We start from the raw sequence: 23444 nt of genomic DNA, 5'->3' as shown, positions 1-23444 counted from the left end.
TATGTTTCCGATTTGCAGCAATTAGCATTAGAATGAAGCCAAGTTTCATCATTATTCACAAATCTGTGGGTAAATGAGCTTTTTTCAACATGGCCCTGGTTGATCCATTTTGCTCTGCTGTCACCTGCTGGCCGTTTTTGTAATAATTCCCATTTATTCAACCGTTCTCTGCAGTTGAGAGGCTGCATAAAAGCCTTCTTCTGTATTCTCCAACATAAAAAAAAAACATTTAAAAAAAACTTTGAAATACGTCTTTGGGACACTTAAAACAACAAAATAGAACGTATTCATACGTTTTTGGGAGCAAATGAGTTAAAGACTATGTTGCGTACAACAATGTCGGGGTGAAGTCAGCAAACCTTCAGCAGTTCATCCTCTGTAGCATCTGGGAACTTCTCATGGAGGGAGTCTTTAAGGACCTTGGAAATGAAGCGCATCCCATACCTAAATGACATCAGTGGACAGTGAGTCAGATGCATTTGCACTCAAGTTAAATTCATGTTGATTTGAATTGTCTGACTAAAGACACTATATACTTACGGAATTTTATCAACAGAAACAATGATGGCAGATAGGAACTTGTCAGTGACCGTCTTCATGCTCTTGATGGAGGCTTCCAGTCTATTCCGGACTTCTTCATGGGACATTGCCTGCTCAGGCGTTACATCATATGGCAGCTTACTGTGGACGACAGGTAACCAGAAAAAGAGATACTTTGACGTACAGTAGTTTCCTAAAGTATAATGTTGCCTTTATTGTAAGAACTGGGTATTTTTTTAATAGCAAATAATTTAATATTTAGGGTGAAAAAGTTGACTGGTGAATTGCTTGTATAGAAATAGTTGGGTTTCTGGAGTGCTTAGCAACCCATCGTGTGAAATAAACAACCAAGTAACTTTTGAAAGAATAAATTGTATTTGAAGAAAATACAGCTACTCATGTCTAAAAGTGTTCTTGAGTAAGCCTTTCTAAATTTTGCTGAATTGTGACAGGCAATTGGATTTTTCCAAACAAACTCAGTGACTTAGAAATTAAATGTTACACACTCTTACTGAACATCAAATGGTTTAATAGAATATCAAACAATGAGGTATGGTTGAGAATGAACATGGCAGATATAGCACAAAAAGATACGTAGAGCGCAGCAGACTGTTATGTAAAGAAACTGATGTCATGATCCATGTTTGCTTAGTTTCGTATTTGGTTTTGCATCATGTAATGTCTTGTTTTCTTGTGGTTCATGTCTTTCTCATTATGGTTTTGTGTCCACCTGTTTGTAAGCCCCTGTCTCTTTTGTCTTCCAATCAGATCCCTAAGCCACTTGTGTCATGTCCAGGTGTTTCTCATTGTCTCGTTACTTTGCTTGCATTTAGGCCCCGTCCACACAAAGCCAATTTCAATGTATCCTCACAAGTTTCTTACCGTTTAGGCCGTTCGTCCACACGATGACGTGGATTTAGAGCTTGAAACCGATCACTTTTGAAAGAGTGTAAAGATTTCAAAACGCGCCCCATACGCGTCCATCTGGACACCATATGCAGGATACTCCTCCAGTGATGACGTAATGGTCGCAGCTCGATGACGACGCATTGTCGCACATTGATGATGTATGCGGCAATTCTCGCGTGACCATCATTCTGTCAACAACAATGACGGATAGCCCTGCCGTAGTCGTTTTGAGCAGCCTCCTTAGCTTGCTTATGCTTTTGCAGCAAAATATTTTGCTTCTGTATTCCCACGTTCAACAAGCGGTGTTGTACTTGAATCACCCGCCATTGTCACTTCTCCTGTGTTCGACTTTTTCATGTTGTTTTGATACATGGAAAGCCATGTTTGTTCTGTAAATTGCAAAAAGTTAGAAAAAATGTGTTCGTCTTCTTCGCTGATTCTTCTGCTACGCTTTCTGTTAACGCCCTGTGGCTGCGCTACAGCGCCACTCCAGACTTGGCATATACATTACAGCCGTTAAACGTCCTCAACGTCCTTCTTTTGGACACACGCAAGTCTTGAAATGCTTCTGTATGTACGAGATTTGTTTGAGGAACAAAGCCGGGTTTGCTTTCGTCTGGACAGGGCCTTAGTTCCTGGTTGGATCATTCGTGTGTGTTTGTCCACATCTCCATGTTAATGTAACTCCATTTTATTGGTTTCTTAGTCTTAGTGTTTTTTTGCGACAGGGCATCTCACGTTTCGACAGAAAGCATTAGAGAGGAAAATAATGACCTGCAAAAATATGTCGCTCAGACCAGGAATTGAACCAGTGTCCACTGTGTAATGGTCTAAGCTTAGTACATGGTGCAAGAGCGATACCACTGAACCAACCACAGCACGCATAAGCCTTTAGACATTTTATCATTTAGGGTGATGAATCAGCAGGTAGAGCAAATTTTTACATACGAAGTATACTTAGGTTGGATATATTTTAGATTCAAGACAATTTCATATAGTGCAATGGTAAGATTTCATTTCATTTTAGAAAAGAGATAACATTTGCTGAAACAATGTGACGTTTGGAAACATTTGGTGACGTAATTGAACACGAAAGGCAACAGTCACGTGACATTGTGATTCTGAGACAGATAGGAATGCGATTCGAATCACAATCACCGCCTGGGTTTCGGTACATACCAAATACAGTTTTCGATTTTGCCATCACTAGCATTCGGGTCCTCAACCCCCTCGCTACATAACACCTGAAAACTGCCAGACCATAGACTCATCAAAAACAGCAGACTTTAAAGCACAAATAAACTTGTAATACAGCAAGAATAAGTGCAAATAGAATTGTGGCTAAGTAAGACCAATTGCCATCAAGAGAGATACGTGGAGGAAATTTGTGAACTACTCAAATGACACCCATGGGGAATGGACCCATGGATAACCCATGGATATGAAGTCAAGTAAGTCATGAGCCACACATGGGGATCCATACACTAAATTACAAATGCAATTCAGAAAGTTGGTGAAGTGCTGACGACACACGGGAAAACACAATCCATATGGAAACCAAATGGGTAGTTGGCATTGGCTCAGTATATGTAGCAAGGGGGCCAGTGGCTCACACGACCACACTATAAATAAAAAAAAAAAAGTTGACAAAGCGTTCTGTAATTGTCTTACAGCCATGTTACTAAGATAACAGGAGACAAGTTCAAAATGTGAAAAAACATATTTGTTTGTTGTTTTCATTCACAGACTAACTTAAGTCATGTACCATTTAAATATTGACTTGGATGAGTTTGTTTACTTAATGATAACATCTTTTGACAATCTCCCCTCGATCTCACCTGGCCTCTCCAGTCTGTGTTTCCATCTGGTTGACCCAGCTCTTATAGATGTCCACTGGGTCGGTCTTGATGTTGAGTGTTTTGTCATCCATGATCTCCTTCACAACCGGGGCCAAGATCTGTCTCAGTGCATTCTGGCCCCTCGCACCTCGGTGGAAACTTACCACCATTTTAATGACAGTCGGATTTCCTGTGACAATCTCCTTCATCTGGTCAACTTTTGACCTGCATACAGTTAATGAACGTGGTGAAGGGTTATGCAACACCTTTTTTACATAATACATAATATTTATATTTATAAATAATGTATTTTATCTTTTACAGCAATTCTATTAATTTCATCACTTGTTTGTTAATATAACATATTTGTCAGTCACATTTCAACTGTAAACATTCACAGACCTTTGAATATGTTGTAAATTGGTTTTAAATTAGGGTCGGGACACGTTAATTTTGATGAATTAATTGCAGCACAAAACTATCCATCCATTATCTGAACCGCTTATCCTCACAAACACATTTAATCACAAGTTGTTTTTTGTTTTTTTTCTGTAGTACTCCAGGCAACCTATGACTTTTCTCAGTGCCCTAATTTCTGGCTTACCTATGACACTGATGCACAAAATAAGTGATGTTAGCACGCTAAAACGCTCGGCTGATGGCAAATGCCAAATTTTATCTTTTTTTTTGGAAGGGGGGGGGGGTATTCATGCCCTGAAGACCATGGTTACACAATATCTGCAACAAAGACTTTTCTTATTACCAAGGCATTTAAAGCCTACACTATCACATGAATGCAAATCATGTTGCAACCAGAATAGACAGTGAGGTAACATTAGCGCATCAGTAAGCACAAGGCTAGTTTGTCTTTAGAAGAAATAGACGTAGCAGTATTGTGAGGCCAATGAGTATTATTATTTTTTTATTATTGTGCATAAACAAGCCCAAGAAAGATGGAAAAAATTCCAAAAGGCATCAAATTAGAGATGAGACATTCTTACATGTCAAATAAAGCTAGATTATATTTCCATCATTTCCACCTTCAAAATAATAGAAAAACAAAAATAATGGTGTCTGCAAAAGTTTGGGCACCCTGCAGCGTTTTTAACATGCACTGCCCCCTTTGGAAAGCTGAAACTAGATAATGTCAGGGATTGCTCACAATTATTGAATGGAAAGATTCTTAAAGGTTTTTTAAAAACGCATCTGACCTTGCCCCAACAATGAGTATAGAGTATTTAAAAAATGTCAGGAAAAGCCTACATAAACAACTGAAACTGAAAATAAGTGACCCTCACAATGCAGGAGAAGGCCATAAGAACAGAAGATAGCAAAACGTTTTCTTATGCCAATATCCTCGGTTCGGAACGTAATTAGAAAATGTCAGTCATCAGAAACAGTGGAAGCAAGAACTGGAAGACCAAGAAAAAGAACAACTCGCAGTATTGTGAAAAAAGCAAGTCAAAACACACGTTTGACTACAAGATCTGGCAGGTGCTGGAATTGTACTACTGCTACACTATTCCACTAAAAAGAGATACTTGTACAAATGTGGTCTTCACAGAAGAGTCTTCAGAAGAAAACCTCATCTACGTCCTCATCACAAAAATCAGTGTTTGAATTCGCAAATGAACATACAAACAATTATAAAATAATAATATAAAATTTTTGATACGGTCAACTTGAATTTCTGATTTCAGACTAGAGCCTTGAGAGCACAGTCATTAACTTCAGCTTGGAATCATATTCTTATCATTGCGCTTTGTAAGAAAAAAAATTGCACGAATCTTTTTAGTAGCAGAATGGAAAATAAACAGTTTCCATTGACCTGTATATATCAATTGTACAAGTCGATTTCAAATATGTGTCAAAGATTTGCATTTAATTATAAGTATATGCATTGTTTAAGGGGAAGTCAACCTTAAACATTTCTTGACAATAATATGTTTTATGTGACCTCACTAGTCTAAACATGACATTCTGATTAAAATTACATTTGTGCAATATGAGTTATGATGCAAAATCAAGCCGTTTTTATCCATCTCAGGGGTCGGCCATTTTGCCACTCGCTGTCGACTAAAGATGACATCACAGTTAACCAATCACAGCTAACCTGTTGTCTGAAGCCGAGCTGTGATTGGTTGTTAACCTGAGACCTAAGCAACTGTGATGCCATTTTCACTCGACAGCAGGGGGGGGGGGGGGGGGTTGACTTTTCCTTCAATAATTAATGAATTATAAAACCCTTATTTAATTATACTACTCACTTGATTTCCTCCTGCAAAGCAGTCTTAAAGAGCTTGAGCAGCAAGTACTCCTCTCTCTGGTTTGAGGCATAATTATAGATGGTGAAGATGACAGAATCCATAAACTTTGTTGATTTATTCTGAGGCATCTGGAAGATCAACTTGGCAAGATATGTTGGATTGGTCTGACAACAGGCAATAATGGGTGGTTAGAATATAATCGAAGAGATGAAGTAGATGCAAAAAGTAATGTGTAGACTTTTTATATCCACTGAATCATGGGCGCATACACAAAATATGTAATTGAAACCTGTAATCCTCATACAAATTCACAATTTCAATGATGCAATAATACAAAGTAGTACAAGTTAGTACCTGTAATAGGTAGAAGAGGTGCTGGTAAGCTTCCAATTTGATTCTTTTCTCCTTGCTTAGGGCCTTGAGACCACCTCTATGTTTGTTCATCATCATCATATCTGACAGCTGACCCTTGTTTTTTTTGGTCAGCTTCTTGCTGTGTGACACCACCTCCTGCAGGGTGATTTTGTTTTTCACCAGCAGACCGATCTTGATGTCCATCAGGTTCAGGTCATTCTCCAGCTGCTGATTGGAGCGGATGTTGGTGACCACCTCCTCGCGGAGCCGCATCAGCTCCAGCTCCTCTTGGAAGTCCTGGTCACTGTGATCCAACAGATGCACAAACTTCCTCACCACCGCCATCGGGGGATCTTCGGCACTGACTGAGTGGAGACGTTTTGCAATGTTAATTAAGGAAAAGCTAAAACCAGAGATTTGTTGACATAAATTCAGGATTTCCATCTTACTCAGTGTCTTGTAGTCATCCCTGGCCTTGTTGGCTCTTATGAAAGCCTGAATCGTCACCACATCTTTAATCTGCAGTAAAAACATCTATCACTCGGCCGCTCAACAGTCCACATTATTAACAGCACAAAGCTAAGGCATACTAAATGATCTCCATGCCCTAAATGCCCCCAAGGACCTTGAGTAAATGTCAACAGATGTTTCAGGGAAACGTGTGTTACAGTATATTGGATTGGATTTAAAAAAAAAAATGACATTACCTGTATAACATCACAATACAAAACACGCACACAGTCACATATACATGTAATACTGACGTGATCCTTGAAGTACTTCAGGCGATCCCTGTACTTTTTACGAGCTTGATGCATCCGAACCATTGATTGGATCTGAGAGACAAAAAAATTGATTATTTATGCCTAAGTGGAAAGTCTAGTATTTACTTCTGATTGCATTGACATCATAATTGCCATAACAGATTTATTTCACCTTTACAGCGTCATCACTGTGGTCTTCTAAATACTTCTTGCGGTCCTTGAAATCCTTCCTTTGTTTGTAGCCTTTCCAGTGAGCCTAGAGAAAATAATCAGAGAGCAAAATGTATTAGGAGTGGGTCATATAGCCTCAAAATGACAGAAAATTCTTAGCAAGTTTTGCAATATTGATGTTGCAATACATCACTATATGGCTTTTTGCATTGTTTTCAGTAGGCGTGTCCGGCGATTACAATTTTTAATTAAAATTATTCGCATGGAATGAGATGAAAGAATATTTTTTTCTAAGTTTTCATACTCTTGTTAACATAAAAGTGGGAGGAAAAAAAGTTAAACTAACAGAAATATATTTTTTAGTCATTAATACAGTAATTTCATAATTCATAAAATGGTGTAAAAATTAAAAATATGTACTGTACTGTAAATTAACACACTAATTATGACAGCCCTGGTTTTGAGTAACAAAACACAGTAGTCTAGAATGTTTTTTGCTGTTGTACCTCAGACTCTGTAAATGCGTAAATGAAAAGGCCTTGATCTCACCTGTATCTGTGTAACAGCTGGCTCTTGTGATTTTAGGAAGTTTATCCGTTCCTTTAGGCCCTTCCTCACCAGGTAGCCACGACAACGAGCTTGCAGCTTGGTAATGAGAGTCTCGTTCGCCAACCACAGCTGCTCTCGATTGTAAGCTGTGGTTACCCCTGAAACTACAGACTGAGGCGAGCAATAATAAAAAAAAAAGTTAAAACAGCTAAACAGTGGGGACTATACAGCGTTGCACACGTACAACAACATACCTGAATGTCCTCCTTGTTGAGCTGTGTGTTGTTTTGTAGGAAACCCTCTGGTTCCACCCAGGTACCCTCTTTTGTATTCAGGTTGTAATAATAGTTGTGTCCACCTTTCACCCAGTGTTGTACCCATTCACTGCCGTTATTACCTGGATATCATAGCAGAGTTTAAAACAAAGCTAAATGTTCAATCTGGGCATAAATTAATGTAATTTTATCGTACACTGATAGATGCCATCTGGTGCTCAGGTCTCACTCACATATGCAGCTTGCCCTTTACACGCTCAATTGACCCCTCTGTTATGTCTGGTTATATCAAAATGTAGATAGACTATACAGCAAAAATATTGTGACACTCATTTTTATCCATTAAGTATTCCTTCAGGGTTAGACTTTGAGAAGGCAGTTTGTGAAATGACTCTTTGCAGGGTTCTGGAAGGAATCACCAAGTTAAATTGGAGACCTTTTTAAACCATTATGACAAACTGTGTGACAAATTTAGACCAACAATGATGATTTGCATGCCTGTCGATGTTTACCAACGCGACACCTTTCAGATGAGTTTAAGACAAGTACGTTAAAAAGTAAACCAGCAAATTGCAGCTACACCCCCCTTCCACACGTCATGAAGATTAACTTAACACTTCCCGCGGTATTTACAAAATAAAAGTGTCCACATATTCCAGCTGTCAAGACAGCTTTATTGTGACAAGGTGTGACAACTGTGCATGCAACGCTTTGTAGATGAAATATTTGTCTGTCATATAGCGCAGTCAGCGCACGCCTGTTTTTTTATTTTTATTAATTATGATTAATTTTGAACATGTACTTAATTTCTCTGTACTACAGATGGATGGAGTGGGTATAAGAATTGTAAGACTTGTGTAAATTATATTTTAGACCTGCGATGAATATAGGGTGTGCGGGTTTTTTTAAGACTGTGGGAACCCTGTCTTTGTCTTTAAACTGTGCACAAAGCTGAATTACTGGTAATTTGGTGAGAAAGAACTTGACTGATATTGCTCGACTGGCCATCCGGTCCCAACTGCCTGATGGGATGAATTGGCCAAAATTCCCACATGAGCACAACAATCTTGTAGACTGTCTTTCCAAAAAGCACAGATGTACTATATGTCCCATTATGGAAGCCCAAAAGTGTCATAATTAAATAAATAAAAACAACAGTTTGAAATAAATGCCCTTTTGGTAAATAACAGACAATTATGTAATATGGTCATTAAATTGTAAAATGTAGTATAAAGTTATGTAATTCTTAACCCTATTCGGATCCTTCCTCACCATCTTTCTTCTTCACTTCTTTGACTTTGGTCAAGTCATCCTGGTAGGTGTGCGCACATTCAGAGGTGACTCCATACAGTCCTGCTCCAGGGTTCCGCAGAGCTGTGACTGTCTGAGCTGCATCGCCATTATCCACCGCCTCATTTATGGCGTGAATAGACTGAGAGACTGTTGACACAAATACAGCATACAAAATCGAGCCAGCGCAATGTCGCAAACCTTTTGTAATCTTCTAAATGTGTGTGCCATGAACAAATGCTTACACAACAAGGCATCCTTTGTGTCCTGGTTAGCCTTGAGAATAGCATCCTGGATCTCATCCAGCCAAAGCACAGCAGAAGGATCTTGTGTCTCCTAGATGGACATTGAAAACCATGTTGAGTTGCATATGTACTAACTAAGGCTGTGACAAAAATAACAATTTGGATAGAAAAAATGTGTAAAAAATTTGAGTGCCTCAAATGGTACTGAATCTTTAAAATAAATCGAGATAAATATTGAATCATCTTTTATTGGAGTAATTTATCTTTGAAGGAAATAACACATTTACAATACTGATAAGTTCATTCATAAATGTAAAACGACAACAAGAAACCTGCATCATACCCTCTTAAAGTGAGCCGTATTATAATGAATCAAATCATAATCCCACTGAATCAAACAGGATCAAATCGATATACACCTCCGGGCTAGTGCTAGACCTAACTGCTTCATTTGTATCATTTTTTTGGCTTCACAGTTTATCTCTGTTGTTGTCTTGAGCAGAGATAAACTGTGAAGCAAAAAAAAAAGATACAAATTAAGCAGTTAGGTCTAGCACTATGTATATAAATAAAGGCTAAATTACATATTTTTGAAAATGCTTTTAATTTTTTATGCATACATTGTTTCCTCGTTTTCCACTGGGGTTAGGTTCCAAAAAATACCCGCAATAAATGAAATCCGCAAAGTAGTTAGCTTTATGTTTTACATTTATTGTAATTGTTTTAATGCTCTAAAACCCCTCACCACACAGTTTATACTTTTTTTGAGGCATTTACTTGTTCTCACATTTTTCTCTTGTTCAAACAATCTCAATGTTCAAACCTTCATATTTTTTATAAAATAGGTATAGGTACATTACTGTAAAAAAAATAAAATAATAACAAAAAGCATGCAAAATTGCACTAAAAAAATCCGTGAAACAGCGAGGCCGCGAAAAGTGAACCGCGTTATAGGGAGGGAACACTGTCTAAGATAATGTATCTTTAAAAAATGCTTAAGCTGCATTTGAGTTACACAAATTTTGAGTCACTGGAAAAGTTTGGCCACAACTGCCCTTTTTTACCCCACAATATTACAAAACTTAATCAGATCAACCAATAAAAGTGAGTTAGTGGATAAATATTAATCAACCAATAAGTGTTGCAACACAGGCAGGCAAAAACAAAAACAAAATCTCATACCATGAAACCTTGGTGAGAAAAACTGTAAGGTCACGCCAATAAACCACATAATATAGTGTAGTAACCCTTTATTGTATCCAGATGGCGCACTGTTTCTCTATATAAATGACTTCTGCTCTCAGTCTAACAGCCACCTCAACTCGTTCCAGTCCTCGCCCTTCTTTCTGTGCCGCATGGCAGAGGAAAGGAGAGAGAGGAGGTGTGTGCATTTGAGGAAGGGGCGGGTGAGTCAAACTGATACCTGATCTGAAATCCGAAGGGGCGGGCAGGCAGCTACCAACATTTGTAGCAGCATGCCGCTCAAGTCTACCAAAGTATCTTTGTAGTGTACAGTTAAACCTGAGAGTTTGGATGTTTGCAGTAGGTGTTAGTACGTAGTATTTGCAGAGGCAGCCAGTAAGGGTGTGGCACTTGAGCAGTGAGACGACTGGTGCAATAACTGTGGCACAGCTTGTCACATATTACCAACATGTCATATAACTAAAGGGGAAGTGAAAGCTGGAAGGGCAGAAAATAACTCTTCATCCTGAATTTTGCTTGCATGCTACTCACGTTTACTTCCTTAGTAGCCACGAGCTGATTAAAAAATAATAATAATAAACACTACAATTTGTGTTTAAAATCCACAAATATGAATGTTTCATACAAGCTAGTTTGTGATAGCACTATGTCAATATTAAGACTTGTTAGAGCTTGCTAGTAAACTGAGCATAAGCAGAACTTCCTGCTGTTTATCCCACAGTAGTGTTAATTTTATCAGGCATTTTTAAATTTGATCTCAGTTTTAGTCCAGTTTCAATCATGTTTGTTAGTTTTTAATCATAGTTAATCAACATCATCGCATTTTTATTTAGTCAACTATATAGCATTTTAGTCTTTTAGTCCAAAAAAACATAATTTTATTTGTCTAGGTTTAGTCAACAAAAACTGTCAATGTTTTAGTCTAGTTTTTGTCAGGACAATCATTTTATCCCTGTATATTTTTTGTCAGAAGATAATGTTGACTTAAAACAATTTCACACCAAATTGTCTCTCATTTTTTTTATGGAAAAACAACTTCACACGCAATTACAGTGTATCAACAAGTGGCTACTATGGCTCAATGCTACGAGCTAGTAAATTAGCCAGCATTAGTTAGTGGTCGGATTAACATTATTGTTGGAATGTTATAGCCGTTGGATTAATGTTACGTTATAACTAAAATGCACTTCTATTTTATTTTTTTACCGTGAATCCACCCCCTGTCTGTTCCATGTATTTGTACATGTTGCAACCATTAGCTGCAGATTTGAAAGGGTGTGTGTCACTCAAGGTTATTTTAGTTAACTAAAACTAACGAAAAAACTAAAAATAAATTCAAAAAACTATTTTGTTAACTAAATGAAAAAAAAACGAAAATGCTTTAAAAAAAAACTAAAACTAACTGAAACTACATTTTATAAACTAACTATAATTATAGCAAAAATGTCCTTCATTTTAGTCTTTGATCATTCATTTAATACATGAGTCTTTGGGGATGATTTTAAATGTGATTTTAAGTGGCTTTATTTTTATTTTAGCCGAAATAAGGACGTTTGAAAGTGTTTCACACAAAAGTGACGTCATCTAGCAGCATCCGATAGAAAAGCACCTTCAGATGATGTCACTCCAATGGTGTTTTTTAAATATTGCGCACAAGTAATACACTTTTTTTTAAACTATAACTAATACTGAAACTAACTAAAACTAAGCATTTATGAAATAACTAAAACTAATAAAAACTAACAGAACCACCCTGAAAACTAATTAAAACTAACTAAATTTAAAAAACAAAACTCAAAATGAAATAAAAACTAACTAAAATGAAAAATTCCAAAACTATAATAACCCTGGAGTCACTATGTGTCACATGACACTGTCACAGTGACAGATTAGCAGACAGGATTTTATAAAATCCTATGATTTTTGTCTCGTCTTTGTTCAAGTAATGTACATATTCATATCATCTTCATTAGTCGACGAAAATGCATACTGATTTAGTCCCAGTTATTGTTTATTAATGAGGGTTTTAGTCTAGTCTAGTTTTTGAACAGTGAAAAATGTGTGTTCACGAAAATATTTTTGTTAAGTTTTTGTTAACAAAATTAACACTGTCCCACAGTCTGACACTTTCTGTCTCTCTAACAGGTCTAATACTGTAGAGGTAATGAGGAACCATCGAGAACCACGTGTTGTTTCATCTGACCTCATATAACCTTCAGCCTGACAACATCTCCGCTGTAGCTTTGAGTCTCCACTCAAGCCTCAGAAATCCAACATTGCAATGTTCCTAACCATGTTCTCTTTTTAAAACACCTCAAACTGCCTCAGTAAAGACTAGAATGTTGCGCTCATGGGTGTAGTCAATCAAGAGTAGCAGTCAACTTTCTGTCCCTTTATGGAAGTAAGGCTATGGAGGTTGTGCTTGTTATTTCCTGTCAAAAAGGCATGCAAATTGTTCTCTTTCAATCGTTGTTTTCTTTGTCAAGAGTCCACATATTAAGTATTTAAGGGTTTGTGTGAACGCTGCTGTTGATATTTGTGGATGAGTGGGCTTCATCCACAGATTTAGGCCTGATAAGCAACTTTATTCTTTTTTTTCTTTTCTTTTTTTAGGAATTCTCAGAGAGCTTGAAAAAAACTCAGCAAGATAATAAACTGATAGCCAATGTCCTTAAAAATGGCTTTTGAGAAATACATTGTCATCAATTCAAAATGTGATATGTATTAAACAGCTCTGAGGGGGAAAAAAAGTTAAGCATTACTTTGGTTAGCAATTTATCTTTTGTGGCAGAGCACCAAACCAAATCTTGTGTGCAAATGCAAAAACAAGATACAAAGGCCAATGAGTCAGAACTGGTTTTCTAGACTCGGATCAACAATGTTTTGTCTTTGATCAAAGTTTGCACAAAGAAATCCAAAGAAAGGTATGTAAGGAAACAGCAAGGGTTAAGGAAGTGACAGGAAGTGGGAGGAAGTGATGATCACAGCATGACATCATCCAACTGCACGAGTCATGTGCTGCTCATAGGCCTGAGTCAAACAGAGCCGTCTGCAAGTGTTATGTGACTATGAGCTCTGTTTTCACGACACATCGATCCATCTAAAAACAAATTCTGCTATTTTGTTTTTGAAGTAGTACAATGAAACCAATCTAGGAGGCATGGCACACCAGGCAACACCAGGAAGACAGCACAACTAGTGGTGCAACGGATCATCACTGATCCGTGGTCGGGTCGGATCAGGCGCAAGGTTCGGATCGTGCACGATCCGCGGATTTGTTGGTGGGGAAAAAAAAACAAAGTGCGCACTCACAATGGATACCATTCTGACATGTCAAGGAACGCTAAGCCTAACTTCAAAGTAACGTTTACCAAATACAGTAATACATTGACGGTAGTAAAAGTGTACTAAGCCTATTTATGAATGCAAATAGCCTTAGTATATTTTTACTTTGAAGTTGGCCCACGTCGTGGCGTGATGGCTAGCTTTACTTCCATTGTAGTTGCGACCAACATCAACACAACGCTATCCCGAACTCATGTTCAATCGCTAATTTAGGACGCCAAATAACCTCTAAATATTTATGCCATCATTCTATGATACGGCAGAAGTCTCCGAGGTAAGTGGCTAACTAGTAGCATTACCAACGACGTCTGGCTGGTATCTGTAAATGAGTTTGACAGCTGGTACCTGAGTTATTTTAATAATTTTAATCAATATGCTGGACCAGGGCTACTTTGTAATTCACTCTCCATGTTTAAAGGAAGAAAATGTGCCTTAAATTGCACGTTGAGGTATTTTCATTATTAAAAATAGATAAATAAATAGAACTTTGTGTTCATTTATTTTATAAAACACTTTTGCCCATTAAAAAAGAAAACCATTCAACTCAAAATGTCAAACTTAGTCGTTTAGATTTTAAGAACACAACGTTAAGTCATTAATACCTTGTTATTTCACACATGGACCATGTATAAAATAAGAATGTTTCTGCCTCATATTGCACTTAAAGTTGTGTTCCTAAATCCTATAAATGGCTATATTTGATATTTTGAATAGATTTTTTATTTAATTTAAAGCGAAAAGCGTTTTACAAAACAAATGAAGACAAAGTACTATTTATCTTTCTTTTTTTTGCTGATCCAAAAAACGATCTGATCCGTGACTCATCCATGATCCGAACCGAACTGCGACTTTTGTGCTCCGTTGCACCACCTGAAAGTCTGTCCTGTCCGAGACCAAGACCAAACCAAGTAAAAATGCCTTCAATTCCGAGACGAGACCAAGACCCTTAAAAAGTGGTCTTGAGACCAAGACCGATCTCGAGAACTACAACACCGTCAACTGCATTGCTTGGGCTGGGTAACACAAAATATAACAACCATGATGTTTATTGTCGTATCAACTAAATGTATGGCAAGTAATAAGATGACATTAACCAAAGCCAAGTAGCAATGAATAGAAAAAAAATAAGTGATAAATGGTGTGCTACATTATTTGTAATCTTTTTTTTTTATATATATATAACGTGATAAATGGTGTACTACCTTGATTGAAATATTGTGAAACCTCTATGTGTAATGTAAAGTACATTTGCGCTTATAGTGATCTTACATGAGCCTTCTCCCTGCGGGCCTCCAGCAGCTTGTCGTGGTAGTGCTGAGCAACAGATGGGTCCACGTCTGTGAGCTTGGCTGATGGGTTCTGCAACATGGCCAAGGTCTTCAAGGGATCTCCTTCATCCAATGCCTCATTGATCAGTCCGATAGCTGCAATTCCTACAAATGATATTGTAGGATATTGTAATTACTAGAAATTAAAATGTTTTGTGTAAAAACTGCATGTGAGCGTATACTGAGTGCATTTCTTACGTTCATGCTCCTCCTGTACAGACATGTTGACTTGATCAATACAAGCTTGTATATCATTCCAGGTGAGATAATCACAGCCCTCCTCCCTGGCTGCTGCCTTAAGACGAATCAACTCATCCATGTACCTACGACGTAACAAGAACAACAGGCATAATATTGCATTGTAAACCAATCAGACATCATCTTATTAATGCCTACACACCTTTGTGCATATTCAGGCTCCACATTACTAAGCCCTGTGATGGAGCTAGACAGTTGTCTCCAGAGGGTGGCCCGGTCTCCAACGTCAATGGCCTCATTGATCAGCACCACTGATGACAGCATCTCAACGGCAACAAGAAGCTCTGGATGGGATAGAGAGCTCTGCGGAAAAGACACCCAAAATTGTCCACACTGTTCATGTATGTATGTAGCTTCCCAAAGCTTAGAAGAAAACAAGCATCATTAAGTATTCGTTTCTCATGCTTGGAAAATGAAACACTAAAATTCAAGCTTAACACTATCAAACGCACTGATCGACAATTACATACGACATTAAATTGTATTTAGTTGTTTGTTTTTTTAACAGTCTTTTGTCTTCATGTCAAACCGTGTGTCTTGGCTGGGCAGGTTCCAGTCGTTTGTGTTTGTTTGTTTTGGTCCAGATTTCAGATTCTACTGTTTGTGGTGCCATATCAATGTAAACATTCCAGGTCCTTCAGACTCAATGCCAAATAGACAAAAATGGCTGGTTCTTTTTTTTCGGAACCACTCCGATTTCAGATTCAATAAACAATGCCAGGTGGACAAGTTTGCTGATAGAACTTTTTCCACATAGGTATAATGACTAGGGATGGGTGAGAATCGATACCAAGTATCGGTATCGGGCTGATACCAGGCCTCATTTCAAGGTATCTGTACTCGCAAGTCATGACGGCATCCAATACCAGTATTGACTGACCTGTGGTGGCCGTTTTAGGAATAGGAACAAAAAATTAGCAATCAGAAGAATAGAAAATTGCCAATAATTTAATGAAGATGTGAGGGAAAATGCTATATTGGGCTGTGCCAGTCTTTCTTTAAAATTATCTGTCATTGTTTTGTTTTGTTTTTTTGGGGAGTGGGGGTTGTGTATAAGTACTAGTGTTATCGGTACTTGGTATCGGTAGGCTATTGGTGACTACTTAAGAGTTGCGTGCTCGTACTGGTATCGGTGTGGGGAAAAAGTGGCATTGAACTTACAGTATGTGTGACGTATACATGTCATGACATACAGTATAATAAAAGTGGGGATGTTCAATACCACTTTTTTCATACCAATACCAGTACGAGTATTCAATTTGAGTAGTCAGCGTCCAATACCTATACCAAGTACCAGTAATACTTTTAATGCAAAAAAATTCCCCCTAAAAAACAATTACATTTTAAAGAAGGCCTATGTATTTCAATAAAGTATTTTTTTTTTAATTGCATGAAATTAATGTCAATTTTCAATTCTTCTCATTTCTAATTCCTGACACATAAAACGGCAACTACAAGGCACGAGTACAGATACCTTGAATATGGCCTGGTATCGGCCCAATACTGATACCTGGTATCCGTATTCACCCAACCCTAATTCAAAGGTAAATCAGTATACCCCACCATCATAAAATACAGGATATGGAATGTATGCTATACATACTGATTTGTGTACAGTATCAGTGGCTAGAATTGTGCTTTTTTATTTGATATTAAACAAATCAACTAAAAAAAACATTGCACACTTCCTGTAATTGTGTGTGTTTCATTGTGGGTACCTCTGGGCTTTGCTGCTGCAAGCTGGACAGCTCTCGCTGGTAAAGATTTGCAGCACTGGGATAGACTTCAGGAAGCTGAGCGTCAGGGTTCATCAGCTCCTCCACAGTCTTCTCTGGTACACCTTCCCTAATGGCAAAGTTGATGCGCTCCACTGCCTTTAACACTACCCGCATGGACAGCAAATTAAAAGGAAGGAGTTACAAATTGTATTTGCTTAAAAAAGTCAATATTCTCTCAGTCCACATGTAAATAAAAGATCACTTGAATATTTGCAAGGATAATGAGACATTCCGCAAAAAATCTAATTATACGGCCTTAAATAATTTACTATGTCTAGGTTACACCATCAAATAAAAAAAAATCCATCCAAATGAACAGCCTTAGAGTAAATTTAATAGTGATCCCTGCAGCTGTTGTTTTGATCGGAGCTGCGGGGCAGGGCCAACTGGGAGTTTTGTTGGAAACGCAGACGATGTTGGTCATGTAATGACTGGAAGGAATTATAGCATGGAAAGCCTGAATAGATACAAACACAATGCGATAAAGCTTTGATTTTTTTAGAAGACCTGATACAATATGATACAAGTGGACAGAATATCAATACTGTTGTCTCAGGAAGACTCGGAGTGTGTTCTATGGGTGCACATACTTTTTATGTAGCTTTCTGCTAAGTCATTCGCCACGTCCACACCGGCCTGCAGTTCATCCTTAGTCAGCGCTTGGCCTGGAGATGCCTAATAAAGAAGATGTCTAGATGAGATCACATTAGCAACAAAGACACAAAGGATTTCAATCATCTCAACATGCATCCTACTAGTTCTTTGTTCTCTCTGTCAGCCAGGAGTTGTTTCAGGTACCAGCCTTTGTTATGGGCCAGCAGGTTCTGAATGCCCATGGCCTTCAACGCCTCATATAACTTGTCCTCATCCCCTTTCAGCAAGGCCTGTTCAGCAGCATTTATGCCATTATTCACTGTTGGAGGGGAAAATTCACATTTCACTACAGATCTAAAGGAAATTATTGTTCAGTTAAAACTAACCACTGGCACTTACTATTGACTTTGTTAACATTGCCCTGGATTTCAGCCTGGGTAAGAAGCTCATCGTAGATATCTCTCTCGGCGTCGACATTTTCCATTTGCTGTTTGACCAGAACAACATACGTTGAATTAAATTCCAGTATATTTGTACAGCCCTATGGAGGACCAAAACTGCCCAAATAAAAAAAATAGAAATGAATAAAACAAATAAAACAAAACAAGTATAAGTGACTTGTCCCTTTAAGTCACATGTACGCTTAGGATATTGGTCAAACTTTTTTTCCCCTGAAACATTATTGTCACGGTTGGCTTTGGTTTTGGACACAAGTGTGGGGAGGCAGAGCAAGGTAAAGTCCAAAACAAAAGGGTTTTATTAATTAAACAAAAACAAGGTGGTGCACAATGTGTCAACAGGAAACAACAAAAACAACAAAGTCCTAAATCGAAGCAAACTCAAGTGGCATGACGAGGAACTGGCAAGACATGGCAGAAATGACAAAATGTGGAAACGACAATGGACCGACACAGACTGAACAAACACAACAGACTAAATACACTAACTAATAAGACACACTTGGGGAACACAATAGACTGAGGGCACCGATTGGTCAGATACACTAGGAAGGGAAGAAACACACAGGTGGACGTGATCAGACATAACGAGACAAGGGGAGAAATCAGGAACACATGACAAACACCAAAAACAACAAACACACCCATAATAAGCAAAACCCAACCCCTATAAAACCGAAACATAACAATTATGCATCCCAATCTAATTTCTGTTGTTAGACACAATAAGTCAAAGAGATCTTCATGCATTGCCCTTCAAGACCATAAATATTCAATTTGATGTTGTCTAGGTGCTTTGTGTGTTGCCTTAGGCTGCTTCACATTTAATTAATATATATCCTCCATTTTGGATTCAAGAGCTTTTCATTTTCTCAAGACAAAAAAAAGAAAGCTTCAGGCTACCATTCATATGTAGTCAACTGAAACATCTGCACATCATTAACCGCACACAACTGAGGATGTACACAACATCATACCCGTTTGCGCGAATTGGCCACCTTCTCTCCCTTGGCCTGGTATAATGTGTGATGATACTGGCGGGCAGAGTTGCGGTCCAGATTGACCAGCATGGCGTTGGGGTTTTGCATGGCGGCCATTGTACCCTCCGGGACGCCCTGATCGATAGCCTCGTTGATGGCGATCACGGCAGCGTGTACTGAGGGTGAAATGAGATGCCTGGTGAGCAAGCGCCTTCACCTGAATTAAGAAGGGCTTTCATTTAATTAGGTTTATTAAAAGTCATAAATAAATATTATTGATCAGTAGTTTCTTTTCTGTACTGCTTCTTGTTTAAAAAAAGAGAGCAGCACATTTCTCTCTGCAGTGTCATCGCATTCACATCACTATTGTTTTCTTTAATAGTTTCCTTGCGGGTACACAGTAAACCTAATGACCCTTAGGAATGCAATAATTGAAATTTATTACAGTAAATAACCTCCCTGCTTATTTATGTTGCTGTATTACTCATGAAGAGGTGGTCAATGTTGATTAAAAAAAAAAAATTATCGTATTTATTTTATTTTTTAATTATTTTATTTATTATTATTATTGTTTATTTTATTTTGACTTTTTAATGTAATCAATTTACTCATTAAAAATTGTTTTAACATAAATGTCAACTGAGCCAATAAAGGCATTCAAAGGGTTAATGGGACATCGAGCAACTCTCACATGCAGCTTCATCCACTGAGAGCTCATTGGCCAGGATTCCACCAATCTTGCTGAAGGCAGGCATCTGGATCCCATACTTTTCCAGCTCACTCTTCATGTTGTTGATCTCCTCCTCTAGGAAAGAGAAGACACAGCACAAGTAAGCCACCAACAAAGGTGGTGAAAAGAGAGATGCAAATGCACATAAATAAGCCTGGTTAGAGAGCCGGGACACTCAGAAGACAGACTGTCCCTGGCTTGCGTGTGATAATGTGCATTCTGGCTCTGGGACCGAGTGGAGCTGTAAACTCCACACACAGGAAAAGCTCTCACAGTTACTAATGACTTTCACATTGCCAGAAGCTCCTGCGCACTTGCGCAGCAGTTTGCTGGAAAACATTAAAACCCTGCGCTTTTCTTCTTATGCTCAGTATAAAGATACATTCAACACATGCATGTTAACTGTGCCAAAGTGGTCAAATTCACAGAATCAAAGACAGAAGGAGGCTTGTTTGCAGGTTCACAGTCTTACCAGTGAAATCGACTTTTCCATACAGATCCTGAATCTGCGGTGCAAGGCCCAGCTTAAACAGGTAGAGGCTGCAAAAGGAAGAAAACAAAGATGAAAAGACAAACTAGCACCTGCAAGACTTTGAACTGTCTGTTTTATATATTTTTTTACTTTTTACTTTTACTTTATTACTACACTGTAATAAAGAGAACAACAGCCATCTCCTCACCATGACATCATGGCATCAGTCTGGTTGAATATAGACTAAATTCTATATTTGACCAGCCTGAATAGCCCTCATGTGGCAGTGCTAACGTAATTGTTCAGCGTTGTGTGCATTGGTCGTACAAACTCTTGCACACACTTAAGAAGAAAACATTTGATTCCAGACAGGTTGTTCTTTTTCTTTTGGGCTTTCAGAGATAGTAAAAACTTGATTTAAGGTTTGCTTACTTTAATAGTGACTAGGGCTGAACAATTAATCACATTCAAATCGACATTGCCGTGTAGTGTAATGCAATTTTTAAATCACAAAGGCTGCAACTTGATTAAAAAATGAATACATAAATAAACAGCTTCATTCCAGTTGGCCAGGATGCTTTATTTATTTATTTATTTTAAATAATTTTTACCTATAATTAAGTAATCTTTCAAATTAATTAATGGTTTTATTGCCTTTATTTGAGCGTAAACCCAACAAATAAAGACCATTTATGCATTGTATAATATTTTTAAATAATCTGATATTTTATTGTATTATAGATTAATGTATTACACACACATACACGTTTGTTTCCTTGTGGGGCCATCTCATTGACATAATGCATTTACTAGCCCCTCCCCCTAACCCCAACCATCAAAGATGATTGCCTACTCCTATTCCTTACCCTAACCTCAACCATAACCCAATTCAAACCTAAACTCTAAAACCAAGTCTTGACCCTCAAAAAGAGGTCTAAACTTGTGGGGCCCAGCAAAATGACCCCACATGGACGGGTGGGCCCCACAACTCTGTGAAATCCCGAAATGTTGGCCCCACTATGTAAAAAAAAAAAACAAGGCCACACACACACACGAAGAGGAGGGTGATACAATATGTATATATTACATTGCAATATTGAGGTGGAAAAAAATTTGATTATTTTTCAACATCATTCAGCCCTAATAATAACTCAATTGACAAATTTACTCATTCAAATAATAGAATTGGAATTAAACTGAAGTGTCTGAATGCTAACTGACCCAGTTTTGAAATAGCGAGAGAGAAGAATTCGGGAAATTAAAGGAGTACCTTAGTGCATGTATGCAGTAAATGCAGCGTGGCATGTTCTTTCTGTCGTATATGTCTGTCGTCTCGGGGTAGAATATCTGAAACATCAGGAACAATGATTCAATTCCTGCTGCAATACAATGATAGAAGCACATCCACATCTTACAGGAGGTGACCTGCGAGTATGATTTCAATGTGTTCAATTTCTTGTCAAAGTCATTTCCTTAACATTACAGAACAATGGAAAATGAGATTGCGAATAATGCACCATTTGGTGTGTGCCGCATACCATCTTGCTCAAGAGTACTTCAACAGAAGGGGGGACTATGGAGAGGAATTCACTATAGGGGACTGCTACTGGCCACTATAGCTACAGTGCAAAACACTAAGCATGTGATTACAATAGAAGAGTTACTAGAGCTGTGTATCGATTCAGATTTCCAAAATGTATTCGATTCCATTCACAGAGGCCCAATTCAATTCAATTGACGATTCAAATTGATTTTTGATTCAGTTAAGGATTTCATGCCTTACCAATTTTGCTTTCATATAGAACACAAGCACCAATGCTGAAAATAGTAGAAACAACTTGATCTTACACAGCACAGCGTATTAGTAAAAATATGTATATTTACATTAAGAATTTAATCCAATGCCATTTTATTAATCAATGTATGTTTTAAGTGTTTTCATATTTGTGATATCAGTTCTTTATATTACTACAAACTTTCACTGTTCTACAAAATATGACATCTCATTAAAACTGTGTGTGTAAAATAGTATTTGGCACAGCCCCTTTGGAACACATTACTCTGCTCATTCATTATATGACATTAAAAGAGGAACATTCAGAGAGCACGATTTTCCCCATCTTTAGGTACAGTAGGGGCTTAAACTCGACTGTCAATGTCTGTTGTTCAGTTTTACTTTGTGACTAAGTACTTCATGTTTAAGTGTTAAAGTAATTGTTTCATAACAAACATTCTTGAAACATAGAAATTGTACGTGGCAAAACACATTTAATTAAAAAGTGTTATATGATTTTAAATAATAATAATTATTATCATTATTGTTGTTGTTGTAATGAAATAATAATCAACGATGTGCCCTGCGATTGCCTGGCAGGCAACCTGTCCATTCCGGGGTGTACTGCTGAGCTGCCATTGCAGATACAGCAAGAAACTGGCGTATAATATATATAATATAATATAGACAACACAAAAACATATTGCCATGCCCACCTTTGGCAGTCCCTTCTCAGACATAGCATTGAGCCACTGGATGACATTGTCAGTGTGCCTGAAATGGAGCCCTGTCGCCTGTTAGAGAGAGAAAAATAAAAGAGTTGGGGTCATAATGACAATCAGAGGCGTACAGCAGAAACAGAGGCGTACAGCACTTTAGAAAACAAAACTGGCATGTTAGTTGAGCCATTGCATTGTCAAACAGAGCACGTCATTTTCTGCATTAGATTGGTCAATATGCTTTAAAAAAGAATATATATATATATTTTATAAATAAAATCACACATCCCCAAAAATATTAAATTGACCAAATTTGGATATAGGCGGTTTGCGCCCCACAGTAAAGTTATACAACCTCAGCTCTCGTGGTGATGTAGGCAAAATCATAAAAACCTTCCAGAACAATAATGGCATGTTCAACAATACTTGCATGTTCATACAGCACCCAGAAACCGTCTGACGTAAGAAGAAGAATTTAGCAATGATTGGCACCACTTGCATGTTTCATACAGATTGCTTCATTCAATTTTCTGCATACAACAGTCGCTATCTGGATGATTATTTACTTTGCATACATCAGACACTCAAGGGATGTTTCAATAT

General features: G+C 37.8%; 1 protein-coding gene across 2 annotated transcripts in view; it reads right to left on the bottom strand.

Annotated features, from left to right (window-relative positions):
* Positions 1 to 23444, bottom strand: part of iqgap1 (IQ motif containing GTPase activating protein 1) — a 45630-nt gene that overhangs the window by 7146 nt on the left and 15040 nt on the right. The window contains exons 1-25 of one of the 2 annotated variants that reach the window (XM_077563373.1): positions 23272 to 23429; positions 22839 to 22916; positions 21619 to 21695; positions 20349 to 20416; positions 19838 to 19951; positions 19144 to 19322; positions 18108 to 18195; positions 17870 to 18027; positions 17705 to 17789; positions 17055 to 17218; positions 15479 to 15639; positions 15277 to 15401; positions 15020 to 15183; positions 9203 to 9293; positions 8940 to 9107; positions 7647 to 7789; positions 7393 to 7563; positions 6845 to 6928; positions 6673 to 6744; positions 6358 to 6427; positions 5909 to 6273; positions 5555 to 5718; positions 3288 to 3512; positions 541 to 681; positions 360 to 444 (exon numbers count right to left, since the gene is read on the bottom strand). In XM_077563373.1, the coding sequence (XP_077419499.1) occupies positions 360 to 444; positions 541 to 681; positions 3288 to 3512; positions 5555 to 5718; positions 5909 to 6273; positions 6358 to 6427; positions 6673 to 6744; positions 6845 to 6928; positions 7393 to 7563; positions 7647 to 7789; positions 8940 to 9107; positions 9203 to 9293; positions 15020 to 15183; positions 15277 to 15401; positions 15479 to 15639; positions 17055 to 17218; positions 17705 to 17789; positions 17870 to 18027; positions 18108 to 18195; positions 19144 to 19322; positions 19838 to 19951; positions 20349 to 20416; positions 21619 to 21695; positions 22839 to 22862 (3186 nt within the window). In that variant the 5' untranslated portion in view covers positions 22863 to 22916; positions 23272 to 23429. Of the gene's footprint in view, positions 1 to 359; positions 445 to 540; positions 682 to 3287; positions 3513 to 5554; positions 5719 to 5908; positions 6274 to 6357; positions 6428 to 6672; positions 6745 to 6844; positions 6929 to 7392; positions 7564 to 7646; positions 7790 to 8939; positions 9108 to 9202; positions 9294 to 15019; positions 15184 to 15276; positions 15402 to 15478; positions 15640 to 17054; positions 17219 to 17704; positions 17790 to 17869; positions 18028 to 18107; positions 18196 to 19143; positions 19323 to 19837; positions 19952 to 20348; positions 20417 to 21618; positions 21696 to 22838; positions 22917 to 23271; positions 23430 to 23444 lie in introns of those variants that run through there. The other variant, XM_077563372.1, reaches the window with a different exon arrangement.

Source organism: Vanacampus margaritifer, chromosome 4, assembly GCF_051991255.1.
Source record: "Vanacampus margaritifer isolate UIUO_Vmar chromosome 4, RoL_Vmar_1.0, whole genome shotgun sequence".
In the NCBI taxonomy this organism is placed as follows: domain Eukaryota; kingdom Metazoa; phylum Chordata; class Actinopteri; order Syngnathiformes; family Syngnathidae; genus Vanacampus; species Vanacampus margaritifer.
This window is presented reverse-complemented; position numbering and strand designations above follow the sequence as displayed.